At 42.0% G+C, this 21,455-nt stretch overlaps 1 protein-coding gene across 6 annotated transcripts in view; it reads left to right on the forward strand.

The window, feature by feature from the left end:
• The window catches only part of dlgap4b (discs, large (Drosophila) homolog-associated protein 4b), a 115,018-nt gene that overhangs the window by 90,018 nt on the left and 3,545 nt on the right, over window positions 1-21,455 (forward strand). For 5 of the 6 annotated variants that reach the window (XM_020592734.1, XM_020592735.1, XM_020592731.1 and 2 more), the window contains 9 exons: window positions 1,705-2,954; window positions 3,146-3,360; window positions 4,394-4,495; window positions 5,213-5,360; window positions 6,013-6,268; window positions 14,555-14,982; window positions 15,479-15,567; window positions 16,188-16,675; window positions 18,790-18,881. In XM_020592734.1, the coding sequence (XP_020448390.1) occupies window positions 1,779-2,954; window positions 3,146-3,360; window positions 4,394-4,495; window positions 5,213-5,360; window positions 6,013-6,268; window positions 14,555-14,982; window positions 15,479-15,567; window positions 16,188-16,675; window positions 18,790-18,881 (2,994 nt within the window). In that variant the 5' untranslated portion in view covers window positions 1,705-1,778. The remainder of the gene's footprint in view (window positions 1-1,704; window positions 2,955-3,145; window positions 3,361-4,393; window positions 4,496-5,212; window positions 5,361-6,012; window positions 6,269-14,554; window positions 14,983-15,478; window positions 15,568-16,187; window positions 16,676-18,789; window positions 18,882-21,455) is intronic. The other variant, XM_020592733.1, reaches the window with a different exon arrangement.

Here is a 21,455-nt window from a genome sequence, read left to right on the forward strand (position 1 = left end):
GTGTTGTTGGCCTGCCTGCTCAACTTTCTCTGGATAAATTCAGATTAAAGGTATCATGCATAAAATGAAATTGGACTTTTACTACTTTATTAGGTTTCCTCACATGTGCTGAAAGTCTGTAGTGGACTAATGACAAAATGTCATTCATCTTTTTTAGCCCAGTCTAACTACTGCATATACTGTATATTGCCATAGACGACCACTTTTTATCAATCATAGAGACCGATTTGATAGAAAAGTGGGATCTTACTATATTAAATGCTAAAGGAATTAGCCATTTGAGTTATGGGGACTAGATTACAGTGTCAGTCTGGTGATGCCACTGGTTGTGTTGCACTGCTGCCAAGAAGACCAATAATAAATGACAAGACAGGTTCAAGTATGAAAAGCTAAAAACTCTTTCAGGTTGGGTTCACATGCTGCAGTAAAGGAGTAAGGGAAACATTTATTTCTGAACTGTTAGGCTTTAATAGTAACTTTTAAAAATGGTATTTTAAAGGGGGAAGCTCCTTTTGTCCAGTAGGATTGACACTAACCGTACTTTATCTATTTTTATTTGCTTCTCACTATCTTTTTGCATAAAATGTAAGCAGCTTGTTTGCCTGTGGAAGGGAGCAGACTCGGCTGACAGGAAGCTGAACTCACTATGTGTCTCCTTCTAGGTGAATGATGGTACAGATCCACACTACAGCAGCCACATATGAATATACAGTACCTGTCACTGCACCATAAAAATCTGTATCACCTTTGCTTGACCGCTATATAATATCCCTCATCCACTGGCATATATCATTGTCCATGACAAGAAGTAGCATTCTTTTTCAGCCAGGGCACTGACACAGCTTGACTAGTTGGACAGGGAGGTTGAGCTGCCAACTCCTACCAACACCACCTGCTGATCAAATTCTCTTTACTGGTTTCACTGTGACAGTCTGGCCACCAACCTTGACTCACCATGCCAAGATAGGACAGGAGCTCTGTGGCCAGTGCCAGGTGGGAAGAGGAAAGAAAAGGAACAGTGGCGGAAGAGAGGGACAGAGAGAGAAACAGATGGACTAATGAGCAGAGTGAGCGAGTGCCACAGAATAAAAGAGAAAGGGCTTTCCCAGAAATGAGTTTTGTATCATGCAGAGGCAACAAGTATTTATTTAGATTTTTTGTTTGTTTGTTTGTTTATTTTTCAAGTAAAGGGCACATAATTCACTATCCAAGTTTAATTTGTTTACACATTAAGAGAGATGTTTCTATGATTATAATTATTGTTTGTTTCATCTTTTTCTGAATATTATTAGATTATTAACAGGAGATATTTGTTCACTGGCTGCTGTAAAGCTCCACATAGCTGTGGAGGTGTCTGCAGTTACACATGACTGTCAGCAATTGTTCTCTTACCAACAATGTGTGCCCTGACCCACCAGCTATAGCTTGTCTTTGTTCCACACGTTGTTTTCCATCCATTTCCAGCATTTTAACACAGCTGTTCACTGTGGGTGGTAGTGGAAAGCTGGGTTATTCACTACACAGTACTTCCCTCACAGGCCTACAGCCTGTTTGTGGTCTGGTATGGCATATAAGTGGGCATGTTTGTGTGGCTGAGCTGATAGGCACTGTTCAGTTTGTGTTTTGTGGAGTATATTAACCAGTTCTAAACCTCTTCCCTCCTTCTTGTGTTGTGTCTTTCTGTCCTGTTTGTCTCTTTTCTAGGAGTCACACTCAAAGTCATCAGTCATCTCTACTTGGCCTGGGGGTCTTCTAGAGGGTTGGGCCTCCTTGTCATTATGAAAGGGTTGGGGACTAACCGAAACAGACACTTGTCTGACTCCTGTGATCCTTCCTCGGGCCATCCAGAGGTCCTCTACCCTCAGAAGACCAGCACCCTACCACGCAGCCCTTATCTGCTGAGCCCAACAATGGACCATTATGGCACCATGGACCCCCATATATATGCTTCGGGCAACCCAGGCTCCCTTCCACCAGACTGCATGCTGCCCCTCAACAACCAGATGTCCAACAGCAGCACCTTCCCCAGGATTCACTACAACTCCTATGACCAGTCTGATTTCTCCCCACCTGGGGACAGTATTGGGGGAATCAGTACAGGGACCATTGGGACACCCATGCCAATGGGCATGGGAACAGGCATGGACATGGCAGGCCTGAGTGCAAGAACACCTATGATTACAAGTGGCTCAGCAACTATATCACATCATATGACCAAGAACCAGGTACCACCAAGCCTGCTGGAGTTTGACAAGCAGCTACCTGGGGGTCGTGATGGATTCAGCACGTTGCAGTTCCATCGAACATCTGCTGTCGCTGTGGCCAAGCAGCGAACAGACAGTCCTGGTCGTATTCGTTACATGTTGCACTCAGTACAGAAGCTTTTTGCAAAGTCCCAGTCACTGGAAACCCACCACATGAAAGGAAATGTCAATGGACGCTCTACTGGCAGTGGCGGAGGCTCGTCCAGCACAGAGAACGGAGGGAAGCAGAATCGCAGATGCAAAAGTAAAGATCGGGGTACAAAATCAGAGGCCACCACCAAGCGGCGGCCACGGTCCAACATGTCAGGTTATTGGAGCTCAGATGATTTGGACAGCAGTGATTTGAGCAGCTACCATAACACCATGGCCACGATGACTCTAGGACATCCAACTGGCCATGAAAGTCAGGGGGGACAGAGCAGATACATCCAAAGTGGATATAACACTATCAGCTCCTCCAAAAGCAGCAATGACATGAAGTATCAGGCCCTTCCTGGGCCTGCTGGTGGACTAGGAAGCATGGTAATGAACGATAGTGACTATATGAAAGGAGGGTCCTGGTCCACACTGACTATGGGCCAGCCGAGACAGGTGATCCAGAAGGGCTCAGCTACTCTGGACAGGTCCATGCTCAAGTCCAAATCTTGCCAACAGGAATTAACCTGCAACTACCTGCAGGTTGGACCAAGGGTGAGTAAGCTTAAAGTGAATGTAGTCCTTGATTTAAAAAAAGACATTTATAGAGTATTTATATTTACAGAAAAATGTGTTGATTAATACAAATATCAAGGCATTCTTATTATCATCACCACTAATACAGTGCTACAGGTTAGATCTTAAAAAAGTGAAGACTAATTTTAGCCACTGAATGTTGCCTATAGGGTGATTGGAGTAGCACATTAGGCCGTACCGGGGGTGCCAATGAAATCCCATGCCGGCGGATGCGCAGTGGTAGCTATGTGAAGGCCATGGGAGACATGGAGGACAGCGACGATTCGGAGGGAAGCCCTAAACCCTCGCCAAAAACTGCTGCTCGCCGCCAGAGCTACCTCAGGGCAACGCAGCAGTCTCTGAGCGACCAGCTACCCCCACGCAAGTAAGAGAACAGACCGTGACCTAGAACTGTGCACTGTTATGCAGTACATAGTATCACTTAACAGCAAAAGAACCAGACTCATCTTAAAGGTACAAGCTGGATTATAAATGTGAACTAAAGAAGCACAGCGATTACAGTGTAGAACCCATGACTGTGACGTGCAGTCACATAATGTTATAAATTGAGTTTTTGTTTTTGAAGTTAGAAATATCAATTGGCACAACCATTTCATGGGCATACAGGAAGGAAACTATCATACCAAGCCTCACCATGCAGGAACATGCATACAACATGCATATAGTCCAAGCTCTGCTTACTCACACATAGAATTAAATAGTGTCAGACTCCCTGTTGTCCTCCACATGTCAGTCTTACTGGCACACCTCAGCTGTGATTTACCTCCTACTGTCAGTTCCATAAAAGCATCAGTCTAACTAAGAGGATATGGACAGCATTAGTGATGTTTACACAATATGACATGGAGTTTTGTTTGCACTAAACCAGAAAATCATGGGGCACACTGTGTCTTTTCATAAAATGACATCCACATCCACATTGGTTCATTTGTATATGGGGCATTGTTAAGTCAGTTTAAGAAAGATAGATCCCTAATGATATACTCATACACATAAATACAGATACAGTCATTGTAAGTATGTTTTCATTGGCATGTATTGAACTTTGGATATTTACTCAGGTAGTTTCCAGAGACTGAAATCCTCAAGATAACATCTGTAACAAAACCTTTTATAAAACAGCTCTTATGCAGAATCTATTTGCAGATTCTTTAACAGTTGATACATTTTGGTTGGATCAGCGGTTGACTCCATTAAACAGAAACAAGAGGGCATCATATTGAGAACCATGACACATGCCAACCTGTCATACGCACCTCCACATAAATAAAAGATTTCAAATTCCTTTAAAGTTTGTTTACAAATGTAAGGACTTATTCTCCCCTAAAGCATGCTTGAGTGACTAACCCTACTCCCCCTGCCAATCCCTCCTGCTCCACCCTGATTGGCATGAGCAGCAGAACCCTGGATTACACCTTTTTGCAGGGGGAGCTGGATGCCCTGTGGTCTCCGCTCCACAGTGTGTCCTCTCTGCAGCAGCTGGGCAGGTCAATGAGCAGGTCAGTGATAGGTCTGTAAGGCACGTCTCATGGGCGTCGTGCAAAACACTTAATGTCTGATTCTTTGATCTATCATCAGTGACTTTGCACCGCCCCACTCAGATGTCAGTAAAGTCAGTGGCAACTCCAAATGCCAAATTCATGCCCTGCTGCCAACAACTGCCAGCCTCCCTTCTGCTTGTAAATGCCATCTGCCCAGTGCTTTTAGGTAGAAAGTTTGACACTGCTCAAATACAGAAATGACAGGGCATATGTGTGCATAGACCATGGCATGGCAGTTTACTGCCATGCTACAATCACTGTGTGCCACCAAAGAATGTGTAAAAAGATGGACAGAGTGATTTTCTTTTAGTTTGATTAAAGTTGAGCCTGTTCTTTGGTGTTGGCACCATGATGGCACAGAGAGCTGTGTACATGTGTCGCCTATCATGACTGGCTTTGCATGCTCAGATGGTACAATGATTAATACTAAAATCTAATTAGAAGAAATTGGTCGATTTGAGAGTCTCTTTCAGTTCCCGGTTTTGCTGATCATCCATTTTCTCCCCGATCCATGTTAATCTTCTGCCTCCTTGTCGTCATACATTTTATTTGTCTTTTCCCTCAATATGTCCTCATACACTTCTGACTTTGCTTTTTAATTTTCCTCCTTATATTTCATATCCTTACCATATTTCTTTTATTTCCTTTCTCCTCTCATCTTACGCCCCAATTTAGCTGTCTTCCGTCTCTCAGAGAGCTCTCCAATAACCGCAGCTTGGACAACCTAGACTGCATCGGGAGCACAGGCTCCTCTTTGCCACGCTGGGACGACGACTTCAGCCAGGCCTGCAGCACTCTGAGCAGACGTAGCTGCATGGGACAGGTCAGTGCTCGTCTGGAGAGAACAAACATTATTGCATTAAAGCTGTCAGAAGCCAAACAATGACCTCCTGTTTCCTCCTTCTCTTTTTGTCTCTTTGCTCTTTAGTTTCACTGATATTTTTCTAATGAGTTATAAGTACGTTTGCACTTGCTCAAAGCTTAACCCTAACAATCTAGCAAATGTTCTTCCTTTATCTACCCTGTGCTGCACTCATTTGCACAGTATAATTTTCATTTTCACAGATACTGCTTGAATGACAGTAATAAAATGAGCTTCCAATGAACAAAGAACCCCTTTCCAGCTGTATCTCATATTAATGTTATGAAACCAAAAGCCAAATGAATGACTTTGGTAACTATTAAACTCCCACTGACAAGGTCATTTTTTTATTTTATTTTATTTTATTTTTTTTTACAGAACTAGCAGTGCAGGCTGTTAGTACAGGATTTACACCAGGCCACTGCATTATAACAGGGTTGAACTTTCTCCAAAACAAGAGTGTCCTTTACAGGCACATTCAGCTGGGTAATTAGTGGTCACCTCCACTGCTGGGAGCAGTTACTGTGATCAAACTGAACACACTCACATAGCACTGTTCTCCTTGCGACACTGCTGCTACATCTTTGACAACCTTGTATATACCTCCCTCCAGCTAAGGGACCCAGAAATGAGCCACCATTATGAGGACCGCAGCTCCGAGTCCACATTCAGAGATTCCCGTTCCCACTCTCAGGACAACCCAGACCCTCCAAACTTGCCCATGCCAACATGCTTCCGATCCCGTAGTCACAGCTACCTGAGAGCCATCCAGGCCGGCTGCTCCCAGGATGACGACACAGTGTCTATAGATTCAGGCTGCTCACCACCTCCATCTGACACCACTGTTCACAGCTACAGCACCAGCACTGGTGAGTCACACACTGACAAAAAGATGATGCATTTGCTGCAAATGAATTCATCTGACCTCGTGAACCATATAAGGTGCTAAAAAGGTGAGTCCTAACCCTGATGCAGTATTATGTTTTGCCAGACATGCACAATACTTATAGTATATACCTGTTTAGGTTATTTATTTGGTTATTAAACCTTGGTCATTTTGCAAAGCTGTGCTCCCTTTTCTGGAACACATGGGCCAAATTCTTCTTTTGAGTTGTATTTTCCATAACATTACTTTGAATGCTCTTCATAGCTTTGGTTTTGGGTGGGACACTAGACCTCCAACATGCACACAAAAGCATTTTTAGCTCAAATGCAGCCTCTTTTCCCATGCTAGACAGCCTTTCTACCTAATTTAAGACACGGAAAGAACAGTCTAGCTCTTACCTGAGAGCCACAGACTTGGACAAAGCCCCAAAGGAGAAACAACTTGCAATTTTTCTTCAGTGTTGCCCATCCTACCAACATACACAGGGAACAGTTTGACACCAGCTCATGTCCCCTAAAAAAGCTGTTTAATCAACTTACAGTTACCATTTCATGGATTACAAAAGAAAAACTTTTGTAAAAGACGTTTTGTAACAAAGTAAGCTATACTTTTCAATGTGATATTAGTACTTTTACTTAAGTAAAGGAGGTGAATAGCACTACTGGTGCTAACATGCAAACTAACATGCTTTAGTTATATAACATGTTATAGTTAGATGCTGTTTTTTAAATCATCTTTATAATTTGTTTATTCTTTAGGGTCAATCTAGCTGCAGTCCAGCTCAATCAACTGGCACAGTTACCTGCAATTTAAAAAAAGACCCTTTTTCATTCTTCTGTTGGTCATTGTAGCTGATAATAAGTGTAATTGTGCAATAACATATGCTGTAATACCGTGAAACCGTGATGTTTTCTTGTCATACTGTGAAAATCTCATACTATTGCAACCCTACTTGCCATCTTGAATTTGCAACAGCAGAGGAACTGTGGATGTGTGTGATGACACATTTTAGACAAAGAAGCTTTGTACTGGTTGTTGACACCTGAAAGCTCTCTGAGTTCAGAATTATAGAGCGGATTTATGTGTATCTGCTTAGGTTATATTAGCACAGAGCATCCACACTATGGCACTCCTCACAACAGCCTTCTAAATAGATCACAGAGCATGCTGCCTTCATGCTAACAGACTTTCCTAGTTTCTAGTCTGCTATAGCTGAAGATGTCTAGGATAGTCTGAATTTGCTATTAGTATGTTCCAGTCAACTGGTATTTTCTGACAGCTGTTAATGGCTGATTTTTGCATTTCTGTTTCAGTTTGTTTTGTGTTTGTTTGTTTGGTGGAAATTAAGACAAGTTGCTTGTTCAGAAACCTGATGGAAGCAACAGGCCCCTAGTTTTTCAGTATTTATTTCTCTAAATTGTTTTGATGTTTTTATTTTGTACTGTAGGGCACTAGTAGTGATGTGTGTTTTAGGTGTTTTGTGTGTTCAAATATGCATAGTACAGCCTTAAATATGTTAGGAAATTCAGTGTTTCAGTTGTGTATTAGTGCAGTAGTGGAAAAAATACTCAGATTTTTTATTTAAAAAAGCAGCAATACCACAGTTCTGATAAGCTGTTAAATCCTGCATTCAACAGTATACTACTAAATATACTACATACTTCTAAAAGTACAGTCTTGTTAAAGTCTTAGTCAGTAATACTCCATCAAAAGTTCTTAAGTTATCAAATAACTGTTGTGGGGTTACAAAGTACAATATCTGCATCTGAAACAACATTATTTAGAACTTTGTGGCAATGCCTATAAAGATAACTCTTACAGGAACACACTGTCTAGAGACATTCAGAACAATACTATACAATACCTTTGAATGTTTTATTTCACACTGCTATCCATCCATCCATCCATTTTCTATACCGCTTAGACCCAAATGGGGTCACGGGGGGCTGGAGCCAATCCCAGCCAGCTGCGGGTGAGAGGCGGGGTACACCCTGGACAGGTCGCCAGTCCATCACAGGGCTTCACGCTGCTATTTTAAAAAATTATATCCGCATTAGTCTCCATATCTCTCCGTGTTCTGGGTCAGGCCATATAATATCATCTTCTCGTTACAGTCGACGTATCTGTAGGAATAATCTGACTATTCAGAGCATTCATGCAACCTTTTGAGTTGTCCTTCTGATGTTTCTCAAACATCTGAGTTGCAGTGATAGTGGCATTACTCATTCGGCAGAACTTTTAGTACACTGGAATTGTTTGCACTTTATTTTAAAATAAGCTTAATCCTTGCCAGGCAGTCTGGTGTGTCTTATCCACCCACATCCCCACAGGCCTCTTCCACTGGCACCAAAAGGTTTTCCGCTATGTAAGGGTTTCTGTGGTTCATGTTCCACCACCATGCAAATTCCTCAATGCGGCTGAAGGAATATGCAAGTAAAACAGGATTTGTGAATGTGGGAAGGTCACTGAAGCATGCATGAACCACAGCAGCATGCTGGAAACTGACATTATCTCAAATGATAATGTTCTGCTCTGGTTGCCCCGGCTCCCCTTGCTGCTGAAGATGCTTGAAAGGTTGATCTAGGAATGCCAGTAGATGTGCTGTGTTATATGGACTTAAAGGACAGGCCAATGGTGGACCCCTTGTTTAGAGTGCTTGACCTCTAGCACCTCTCAAATGTCTTCCACCTTCTGCTTAGTTAGGATCCATTGTTCATTGCTCATTGCACATTGGCACATCAGCAGCTCAGTTTATATAATCCTGTCATAAATGTTTTGCCTGGAAAAAGGAGTGCTCATTTAGTTCAAAGGGTGATAAATTGAGTTTATTGTGTTGACTGTACTTGTTTGCTGAACGAGCATAAAGTGCAATGAGTGATTAATTTGACCACTTTTGTGTTGTTTTGCATAAAAAAAGGCTTAGCCTACATTTTGGAATTTTTACTGTTATGGGAAAAGTTAATATCTTTTGAAAAGTGAGACAAGGGTATGAATGTCCATGATAATAGGCTAGTCTGTTAGTGTGGGGGGGAAATGTAAAATAAATACTCTAGTGTTTAAGAAACGGGTATGTAGCGTGTGTTTTAAAATGTTTGTGTGTGTGTTTGAGAAAATCGGGGAAAGCTGCAATGGGCACCAAAATCACATTTACAGTACATTCATCAACCGTGGAAGTTAGATTGTCCGAGGCGCTCTTGAAGGCATCAGAGCATGGCGTCACGCCTCCATCGGGCTCAGAGACGCTCCAAACAAAGGCGTCCAAACCCGGTGTTCTTCTTCCAGATAGAGTTGTATATGTCGACTACGGTTCCAGCTGCTTTGCATTTAGCTGAGCCTTGACTCAAGACACTGCTGTGTTGTTTATTAGTCTGTCCCTCTCATCAGGGTAAGTAGACTAGTTGAACCGTGTTCGTTCGCGACGCGTCTGTTGATGGGACGCTCTTTAACCGCCGGCCAGACGTAACACCGCGCTACCAAACTACAGAGTCTCTCTACTCTCGGTTTAACTTTAAAGCCCGGTTTTATATCACGGTGTGGGTGTGTTGTTGACTATGAATTTAACCGTATCAACTTAGAATTTAACCATATCAACTTAAGCAGGTGTTGGTGGACATTATCTCCGGAAGAGTTTAACCTACACAAAACCTATACGTTAAGTGCTTCTAAACTGTGGGTATATATATAGTTCTCTATTTGTTATAATTACTTTATTTCCCTGACGTACATTCATTTTTCTTTTTTTCTTTCCTCCTTGTTATTTCAGTCTTATGTTGTATACTTGTCTATTCGTTACTTTGCAGAAGGACATACACACTGAGAGCCACTGTACCAGAGTCAGATTCCTCCTGTGTCCAATAAAGCTGATTCTGATTAAGAGAATCAATCATTTTTGTTTTACTGTCAGTTTGATATCTCCAGTTTCTGGCTGTTCTCTCTGCTTACTGATATTTTCCACAGCTGACACTATTTTTTTTAAATGATTTATGGGCTATTATACTTCCAGTGATCATATCAAGTTTAATTTATATAGCACCTTTCATACAGGTTCATGCAGTTCAGTGTTTTACAGATAATTGATGATTAGTCAAAATAAGGCAATTAGGTAAAAATGAGAAACACACATTTTTAAAGAAATAATACAGATTCATAAAATTAAAATTGTGTGCAGTCGACTGTGTAAATCATTGAGTATTTCTTACTGTGTGTTCAATACAAAGTGCTCTGTTGCTGGCAGCAGAGAACCATGTTCCTGCTATGTGTGCGCTCTGACTGTGATACCTCTCTATGGGAGTCAGAATAAGTGGGCTGCTGTTACACTGTATGAGGACAAGATATCCCTAGTTGTCTGGATGGCCTGTAGCTCCCTACGGTTAAATGCATTCACCTCTTCATAAAAGCTGCTTCTTTTTGGCCTGTGAATTGCAGCATGGATTAAACCCCATTTTGAGGTCATGTTTATTAAAAATGTTGGGTACCTTTTTAGCTATGCTGTTAGCGAAAGCATATAATATAATTGAGATACTAGTTTTGTTGAGAAGGGAGTGGTGATAGTTTCAGACAAGGTTGTCTGTGGCTGTTATTGGATTAAACAATGAAGGAAGCATCACAATCAACCTTTTGTCTTTCATCATTTGTCCCTCTGTCCAGCTGACCACAGCACAGCACCACCTAAATCACTTGGCTTAGACCAAAAGTATCATCTTCACTGTTTTACTGGTCCCCAAAATTATTGAGGCTGTTTGAGCACACTGACATGCACTGGCTGTTATGCTTACTTTCCATTTTTTTATTTTTATTTTTTTGCTCACACTGGATCCTTCTAAAGACAAACAGTAAAATGCTATTAACAGGCAGGAGCGTGTGGCTTCTGCCACAGTAAATTTTCTACCTTAATGGGTTTTCTTTGCTTTTGTGAGCATGTGGCATGATCTAATCTGTTAGTGTGTGTTACGCTGCTGATGCATCACTGGAGAATTGAGAAGTTTTTAAAATGTGTTTTGGCAAAACATCAGATTCTATAGTGGTGACGTCGCTGGGTTGGAAACTGTTTTCAGCTGTAGCTTGTTTGCCAGTCTTGGAAAAACACATTTGAATCAGTCCCTGGAAGGGACAACACCACCACTGTCCAGATGGCATGAAAACAGCAGGGCTCAGTACCCACTCCAGATTTTAGCTCAAGCATTTTGGCACAAAGTGTCTGATTGTTTCTCTTGTTAGAGTCCCTTCTGAAGAGCGACCAGTGATTTCTATGGAGCAGCTCCCGGACGGTGTCGGCTTCATTAAGGAGCAACCGTATTTAGCTTTATGTCCATTTTTGCAGCCTGTTTTTATGGTACTGATGAGTGTTTGGGTTTTTTTTTTAATGGTTTCTATCATCATTGGTACTATTGTGAGTAAATTGTATGCATTTAAGGATGTGTTTTGTGCTTGCACAGCTGTTTGTGTTTGTGTGGCAAAGTTCTGTAAAGTAAGCAAATGCAGGAATCTGACAGAATCAGACAGAGCATGTGCCATGTACCATCTGTCTGTGGAAAGTGCATGGGTGCATTTTCTAGCTTTAACAGGCATTTATCACAAATCAACTGGATTCTGTTTTCTACCCTATAAAAATCTAAAAATATGGTATAAAAATCTGTTTTTGTTTTTAATTTTATCACCAATTATTTGCCAGCTTCACTGATGAGATCTGGGATGTCACAGTACCAGTAGTCACAGCCATAGTATCATATGAACTGTAGATAATGTGGTTAAACTCAAAACTTGTTTAAAACCTGTCTGATCAGTCAGTTACGAGGATGTCACCATTGTTGAGCTGTATCTGGGAGATTCACAACATCCTCGTATCTCATTACTGAAATTAGAAATGTATGAAAATATCAGATGATGTTACATCAGCCAGTTTTCATTTTCAATGCTGACACAACGTGCAAACATTTTTCTATTAGATCTCTTACATTTGGTGATTGGTGATCAAGATATGTACTTGCAGGACATTTTACAGCTGAGCAGGACCAAGTTTACACTGCCATTCTAGTAGCTCTGTGAGACTGTATCATGGTACTTGAAGTTAAAGGTTAACTTTAGCATGCTAACCTGCTTGCATTGATAATGCTAAAAAGACAGGACAAGCACACTCTACAATTTGTAGTGCAGATACAAAGACCATAAAACCTTTTTTTGAAAAGCAGCAACAATGCTAACTTTTTTTCAGGTATCATGTTCTCCATGTTTGTCATTTTAGGTTAGTTTGTTAGCACAGTAACAGTTGCTAGGATCCCCTAACACAAACCACAGCTGAGGTTTTTAGTCAGTATTTAGTCATACATCAAAGTACTGGACAGAATAATATTTAAACCTAATGGTGGTTGGCAGTAGTCAGGTGATCACCAAAGTTGTTACATTTATATCCTGAATGGAATAATCTGTAAGTTTCATGGCATCCATCCAATAGTTAAAGAGCTTCAGAGATACGTTGTGTTAGTCTGGACCAAAGCAGTGGACTGACAAACATTACCATGTGTACAGATGCCTAGAAATCTTATTACATTGGCAAAAAATACATTTGTCAGTACATGACTACACTGTCCAAATCAAAACAGATGATCTTTTCCATTTCTCTGCTATAGTTTTTTATTCAGTGGCCAACAGTATTGATATATTTATAATAAGCTAAAATTGGCCTAGCTCATTCATTGTTTATCTCCTTTCTAATCTCAGAGGGAGATGTCTTTTTTTTATTTCAGGGCTTGGCTTGTTTTTGGGTAAAGCAGGTTCAGTGGTATTAAGGGTGAATTGTGTTCAGAATGACAAAAGCATGATGTGGCACTTGGAGAGCTGCAGGGCAGGTGTCCAAACTGTCCCCTCTCACAACCAGGCACAGTGATGGTTATCTTACAGAGCGGGATCCGGGAGTGGTGCCAGTGTATCACCAACATACTGTATATTGCTGTCATGAAAGGGAAAATGGCCCATGAAAAACTGTCTCAGCAGGTTTTTCTAAGACAAGAAAGTCAGACGTTGGAGGCTAATCCATGGCAAGTGGCATTGTGTAGCTCTGATGGATGCTAAACTAGCTTTCTTACTGTGCATTTTTAGACTGCATTTCACTTTTATAAGATGCCAAGCTGTCCTGAAAGTATGACAGCTGTAGATTTTGCTGAGATGCTGTGGTTGATGCATTCATTTACTACCATGTGGATGCCAGGGACAGATAGACTGGGTTGGTGGTTTCCAAGTTTAAAAAGTGAAGCTGAGGGTGTATTACAGTTTTCGAGGTATCACACCTTCCCTGGAAAAGCTTATGTTCAGCCACCGGTATGCATCCTCATGCATTTGAAGCTGTGCTTAATTTGTAAATTATGAGGTAACTTTCGACACAACACCAGCAGCAGGAGTTGTGCACGTTCAGAACTATCCTCTTGTTTTTAAGAAAAGGCTTTCAGGTTTTATCATTCTGAGTTATGAAGGGTGCAAAGCTAATCTAGAGGTACCCAAGATTAAACATTAAATGGCTGGAGATGAGCATGTCATGAGCTGTCAAACATATTATATTCAGAATATTACAGCAATATATTTAAAGCACACCAGAGACTAGGCCTATATAATGCAGCAACAATAAATAAACATGTTCTTGCCTTCAGTTATAGTTAAAACAGCCAATAACACTGTCATGGATCAGGAGTCCATAACATAATACATAATGGCTGAACTTTACAGAAAGGTATGGGCCAACTTACCAGAATCAATAAAATGGTCAATAGAGTGTTTAGAACCCATTAAAGTAGATTTTGAATTGGTAATGCCATCCTAAGGCATACACCTTGCTTTCATTTTCACTGAAGAAGCATTATGAAAAAATGTCACTTTTGGCTTTTTCCCGTTAGGGGTCGCCACAGCGAATCGTCATTGTGACATTTGGCACGTGTTTTACACCCAATGCCCTTCCTGGCGCAACCTTGACTCAAACCTGGGCCACAGCAGTGAGAGTGCTGTGCCCTAACCACTAGTCTATCAGGGAACCCCCACTGAAGACGCATTTTATACATATAATTATTAGTAGCAGTATTTGGTGTCTGAGTCGAGTGATGCAGAAAAGTGCTCTCCTTCAATGTGTCTACCATAATTGGTATAAAGAATCAGATGGTCAGCAAACTGCTTTAATGATTTCATCACCGGTCTCATGATTGAGGCTTTGAAGTGGAATATGTGTGATTTTGATTTGTCACCTTTCTTGTTCCTCTTGTCTCCTCCTCCTGTCTTTCTCTTTCAGTCTCTACCTGTAGAAAAGCTGCTCCTCCACCAGTGCCACCCCGTACATCTTCCAAGCCCTACATCTCTGTGACAGTACAGAGCAGTACAGAGTCTGCCCAGGACAACTACCTGGACCAACAGGACCGGAGGTCAGAGGTCAACAGCCAGTCCAGCCACGCTCACAGCAACTCCTCCGACAGTCTTGACAGCACCCGTGCCAACAGCCTGGCTCGGGGTATTCCCCGCCCTCCGCACATCTTTCCCACTCCCATTGCCACTCCGAGAGAGCCACTTGTCCCTACCACTGCCAATGCTTTCACTGAGACAAGTGACTCAGTAGTCCAGCATGAATCTGGGAAATCAGGATTAAATAAAGGAACTCTAGCAGCTGAGGAGCCATTTGTGGCCCCGGTACCCAGGCGGAAACTGTCCTCCATTGGTATACAGGTAGGTCACACACTATCCAGGGCTGACACAGGGAGTCACTGTTGTAACTAAACAAGAAAACATATTAACACAGTCATTGTAGTGTCAAAGTTATAATGTTTTCTCAAGCGTAGCTTGTTTCATCTGTCCAACTTGAGTGCAGGAAATGAATCGCTTGGCGTGTCACCTCAAGCCAAAAAGTGTGCGTGTAAGCTAACGGTCTCACTAGTGTGGGCATTCCTCTGTCATTAGAGCCGACTTTATACTGTAGGCTAGAAGGCAGGAAATGTAGGTTTGTTTCCCCTCTCAGAGAACTCGGTCAGGGCGCCTGTTAACTGTGACAGCTTATTAAAAATAAAACTCAAGCATTTATCTTATCATTTGGAAATTAAGAACCTCAATAACTGTACTAATGCTAAAGAGACATCATTAATTATAAAATCACTGAAGCCAAAACCTATTTGAGTTCATTGCTTTCACTGATTATATGTTACTCATGTCATTTATTTGTTCTAAGGTTGACTGCATTCAGGAAGTTCAGCGAGAGGAAACCCCACCATTGGCCAAATTTCAGTCAATTGGAGTACAGGTGGAGGACGGGTGGCAGTAAGTCCTCTTCCTGTCCTTGTAACAACGTGAGGAATTTATTTTATAGCCCCCCACACACTTCTCTGACTGTTCTTTCCCTTTATAGGAGTTATGTAGATGTTGGTGTCAAGTTTTCTTGTCTGCAAAACAATCTTTGTGTGTTGTGTTGGTGACATAAATCTTCTTAACTTGTCTCTGCTCAGTGTGTCTGTGAGACCCATGTCTTCCTTGCTGCAGTGTGGTTTACATTCTGTGCTTGTGGTGCTTTGAATGGCAGGAAGTTCTGGGAAGTCTCGTGTCTTCCTCCTGTATTTTCTTACTTTTTGCTCACCACATTTGGAGTTCTCTATATAGCAGCAGCTGCTGAGCCCTGGCAAATATTTTACCAGTATTTGTACCTTTTTTATACAGAGCATTGTTTTATTGAACCTGTACACTTGTGCTGAATGACACACTCTGATCAGTACTGTTTATTTATACCTGTATTGACCAGCAGAAACGGCCCAGTGTTTAAACCAAGCAGCACTTATTGTTCCAGTAACGGAGATGGTATTTTGAATCATTTATTGTTTTCATAAAATATTTGGCAGAAATGTTTAGTCTATTGAAAAGGCTGTTTCTCACCCTGTTTATTTCAGGCTCAGTCATTCCAGTAGCATGGCCTCAAAACAAGAAACGGACTCAGACACACAGGACATCCCAGTCATCTCCCATATCATTAATGCCAAACCCACTGAAAAGAAAGCAATGGTCAATAGTGCTAGCCAGTCCATGAGCTCCATTCCTGGACAGGACTCTTTAGACAATAGAGACACTATCAGTGGCACCTCTTCACCTCCACCTCCCAGGCAGATCCTCAACCGCTCCACCACACGAAGCAGCTCGTCCTCCTTCTCAGAAAGCTTGGACCCGGCGCTGGACCCCTCGTCTCTGCCACCTCCGGATCCCTGGCTGGACAGTGGGAATGGCAGTAACAGCAGTGTACCCCAGAGTGAAGGAGGGGGAACGCTGTGTCGAAGGGACGGCCACTGGTTCCTGAAGCTGCTCCAGGCAGAGACGGGGCGTATGGAAGGCTGGTGCCAGCAGATGGAGCAGGAGACCAAAGACAACCAGCTCTCAGAGGAGGGTAAGACGAGGGTACACTACAGAGTGAGTATTTTTGAGTATTTCTTTTGGGTTGTCCTTTCATCCATCAATCAGATCCATTCATATGAATGCGATATTTCAGGAACACCTTGAGAGGATTTATTCAAATTTGTCATAAACATCACTTGGACTCTTGTAGGAACTGACTAGATTTTGGTAGTCAAAGGTCAAGGGCACTGTGACCTTTCATAACGCAAGAATTCCTACTCCGTTTATAACCAGATTTCACACAAATATCTAATAGGTTAAAATTATGAAGTGATGAAAGGTCAAAAGTCAGTATCACTGTGGCATCAATGTTCAGCAAAAGCACTTTTCTTTTGTCTGTTTATTCAATGCCTAAGGAACAAAAGGGGAGACTGACATTTGGTCAGACACTAATCTTGGTGCCCACCTTGAAACTGTGGTGACTTTATGGCTGTCAGTACTACCAGGTTGAAGGTGTGTGTGTGTGTGTGTGAAGCCTCCATGTTTTAGAATATGTACAGTAGTGTCTTTGCAGCAACATTTGACGCATTGTTTACTGTCATGTCTCTGTTTTCTATCAGAATCAACTTTACTGGCCAAGCAATAAAACCTCCACCAAAAAAGACATTTTGAAGCAAATTATACAATTTCACAATGAAAATATAGAAGTTCTACATAAATACTGCGTGTTTATTTATTACAATCTTGCCTGGTTGGCAGAGGCACAGAACCGCAGTGTGGTAATTCTAGTTTTTAAATTGTTTCCACACCAGCTGGAGGAGCCTGTACGTCGCAGTGGGAGCAGAAGTTGCAAACTGGAAACAAATGGTTCAAAGTTCCATTTACATTTTAAACATTCCATTCCAACTTTTATTTATAAAGAACTAAAAACAACCAAAGTGGACCAAAGTGCTGTACAGTGTAAATAACAATATACATTAAAAATAAACATAACTTGCAAGTACAGATAAAATCAACACCAATATAAAATATCAAGAAGCCAACGAGAATAAATGAGTTTTCAAAAGGGACTTAAAAACAGGCAAAGAAGAGGCTTGTCTGATGGGCAGTGGTTAAATCATTCCACTTTGGGAGCAGCAGCTCTACTCTCAAGTTAGTGGAATGAACATCTGTCACTGAAATGAAGTGAAGTTACACGGTTTGGCTTAGAAATGGCGAAAACAAAGGCAAATGTGCAGTCAAAGCATTGCTTAAGTCAAACATTGCCGACCCTATGATTGAACCATGCATCTTGAGTCTCCCTCCAGAGCTCTGATGCTGTTCAGGGCTCTACCACAGGGTTCTGCCTCAGGCCCCACAATCGCTCTGTCAGACATACTCAGCATGGAGGAGATGAGGCAATAATAGCTGGGGTTACCACACACAAACAGGCCTGTAATCCCCAGAATTACACAAATCTAGTCTGGAACTGATTAAACCTCCAGATTAAATTAGTGCTTCAACATCAGCCGGACAAGGCATAGAGCAGTGAGCACACACCAATACACGCTGTTCACACAAACAGTGGGAAGACTTTGGAATATTTTAATCCGATGTGATGGATCAATGTATGAACAAGGCCCTGCATGTCTTTGTGAGTACATATGTTTATTCAAAAATAAGTGTGTGTTTGTGTGTGTGAGAGACCTTTCACTGTAAAGGCTTTAGCATTAAAGCTGATGTAAATCTGTAGTCCAGAGCTGGGTCTCGCCACGGTATAATCACATTGCCATAACTTTGCAATCCAGTGATCAGATAGGAGTCCCAATTTTGTGAGGTCAGATGTTTGTCCTACTTTTGTCACAGCAACAGAGTAGCAAAGTGAGCAGTGATGACAGAAGCCTGGAGTATCTGTTTGTGCTTAGATGCCTTTAAAGACGCAAACACTGTCCAATACACAGCAATCCTGTGGGGTTGGTTGGACAAGGCACTGCAAGGCACACCTATATGTGTAGACCCCTGCAGGAAGCTTTGTGATGTCAATCATGTGCAGTATAAGCCAGAGAACAATAGGTGGCATATTAGGATGTTTTTGAGATAATCTAAAAATAAATGTCTCATTTATGTGTGTGTGGTTTTTTTTTTGTTGTTGTTGTTGTTGTTTGTTCGTGTGTATTCTCTCCTCAGTGCTGGGGAAGGTTCGCAGTGCAGTAGGAAGCGCCCAGCTCCTCATGTCCCAGAAGTTCCAGCAGTTCCGGGGACTGTGTGAACAAAACTTGGTGTGTATTTTGACTTTCTGTGACACTTCCTTTTTACACGTCTGCCCAGGTACAACACTAAAATTCACCAACCCCAGAACTAAACCCAGTGTTTTATTTTGGTTGCTCTGTCTTCTGCTAAATATGCCTCAATTTCACAAAAATGAAAACTGACTAATCTGGGAATATCCATGACATACATCATATTAGACCAGCACAAAATAAGGCACGGTGGCCTACAGCACAATATGCAAGAAGCTTATAATAAGCCATACCTCTGAAGTCACGTGTGCTAGAATTATACAAATTGTAGCCAACTGCCAACTATTGATTACTTCTATGATTGCTTGATTAATCAGATGTATAAAAAAATGCAGAAATCTATTTTTCATATTAAGAAAACAAGAATGCTTCATTTAAACAATGATTTTGCAGTGCGTCTATGCAGGTCATTATTAAATAAAATCAATTATTTGTGCAAGAATAGAGCTTTTTGTAAAGGCCACAACTGGTCCTTATAGTGTTAATAAAATCACTAAAATGTTTATGATTTAAAATAATCTATGTATTTATAAAACATACTGTGCTAATGTAAAGGGCCAGTACAAACCTGGCTGACAGTTAAAGTTGTACCTGAACAGTCCTCAACAAATTTACCCTTAGGCTGTGTGCTCTGCACTGTCCCCATTATCTTGCATGTGTTGTTCACTTATGTAACATAGTTTTACTTGTTGTGTTTAATATAACGCTCGTGTGGCAACACGAGGGATGATTTAACTATGACTAAACATCTTGTATTAATATTTTGGACATAATGCAAATTGGATAGGGGATCTGCTTAGCATATCTACATACAGCTGTAATCCTAAGCAACAATTGCTCTGCTGCTCCTTGATCTTCACCCGTCGATTAGCGCGATAAAACACTGCACAATTGTGTTTTGCCCAAAATACCCTGATCACAGATCACAGCGGTGGATGCAGCTGTTTAAATATGAAGAACTGAGTGGAGACTGCACAAACACCTTTACATCTACTTGAAAGTCTGTGCAGGCTTTGCAAAGACAAACACAGAGACAGCTGTTTGTGTACAACTGAATGTCGCATCACTTCACTTTGCTTAATGGATCATAAAGTGTTACTTTAAAATTTAAATATATTTATTCGGCTGTAACTTGTTAGGGACAAAGTGCTGGTGGCAGCTGTTAGGTACTTTCTTAGTTAGATAGATATTGATTAGAGATCTGTTGTATTAGAAGATGTTAGTGTAGCCAGAATGTCTTCCTCAGGCTGTTAAATGCAAGGTTAGTTAAAGCAGAGAAAGGCTGCAGTCAGGGATAAATGTTATTATGACGGTAAAAGTAACCATAATATTTTTCTTAATGTGAATTGTTGTGTTACAGTGTTTTTAGCTACACACCACTTAACCAACAGACATACACATTCACACGTTGATTTGCTTCATGTTGTGACTACTGCCAGAGCCAGCTGCAAGGCTGGTGAGAGAGAGACGTCTCGGTTGACGTTTCTGTGTAGGAGGGGGCTAGCCCAACGAATTGATTAAATTGTATAGGCTATTAGGTTCGGGGTTTCTGCTTCCGGGCTGCCTGCGAGCAGCTTTGGGGGTGGAAGATGCCTGGACGTGTAATGTTAATTGTTGCCTGTGACCCTTTGAATAAACCAGCACGGTTATATTTTTTATATACTCAAGTGGTCTGAGTCGTCCCTCTGAGTTCCTGGTTTGAAAGAACCGGACGAGGCTTTTTAATAGAATAAAGCCTTTACAGCAAAAGGTGAACAGACCCAGTCTGGACCTGGACTTTTGCCCAGACAGTCCTAACAGCCAGTCCTTGATATCACCACATTCTGAGTACTGGTTCATATATTATGCTAAAATGGAAAAGGAAATGCCTGATTGGCTCATGGGACTCCTGAGACAGCTGACGGGTACTGGCAGGCCAAGCGGGCTGCAGCTCAGGCGGTTGCGGAGGCAAAAACTCGGGTCTGGGAAGAGTTCGGTGAGGCCATGGAGAAGGACTATCGGTCGGCCTCGAAGAGATTCTGGCAAACCGTCCGGCGCCTCAGGAGGGGGAAGCAGTGCCCTGCCAAAACTGTTTACAGTGGAGGTGGGCAGCTGTTGACCTCAACTGGGGACATTGTCGGATGGTGGAAGGAATACTTCGAGGATCTCCTCAATCCCGGCGCCATGTCTGCTGATGCGGAAGCAGAGGCTGAGGGCTCAGAGGTGGACTCGTCCATCACCCAAGCTGAAGTCACTGAGGTAATCAAGAAGCTTCTCAGTGGGAAGGCACCGGGGGTGGATGAGATCCGCCCTGAGTACCTCAAGTCTCTGGATGTTGTTGGGCTGTCTTGGTTGACACGCCTCTGCAACGTCGCATGGCGGTCGGGGACAGTGCCTCTGGACTGGCAGACCGGGGTGGTGATCCCTCTTTTTAAGAAGGGGGACCGGAGGGTGTGTTCCAACTATAGGGGGATCACACTCCTCAGCCTCCCCGGGAAAGTCTATGCCAGGGTACTGGAGAGGAGAATTCGACCGATAGTCGAACCTCGAATTCAGGAGGAACAATGCGGTTTT

Source organism: Monopterus albus, unplaced genomic scaffold, assembly GCF_001952655.1.
Source record: "Monopterus albus unplaced genomic scaffold, M_albus_1.0 scaffold18.1, whole genome shotgun sequence".
Taxonomy (NCBI): Eukaryota; Metazoa; Chordata; class Actinopteri; order Synbranchiformes; family Synbranchidae; genus Monopterus; species Monopterus albus.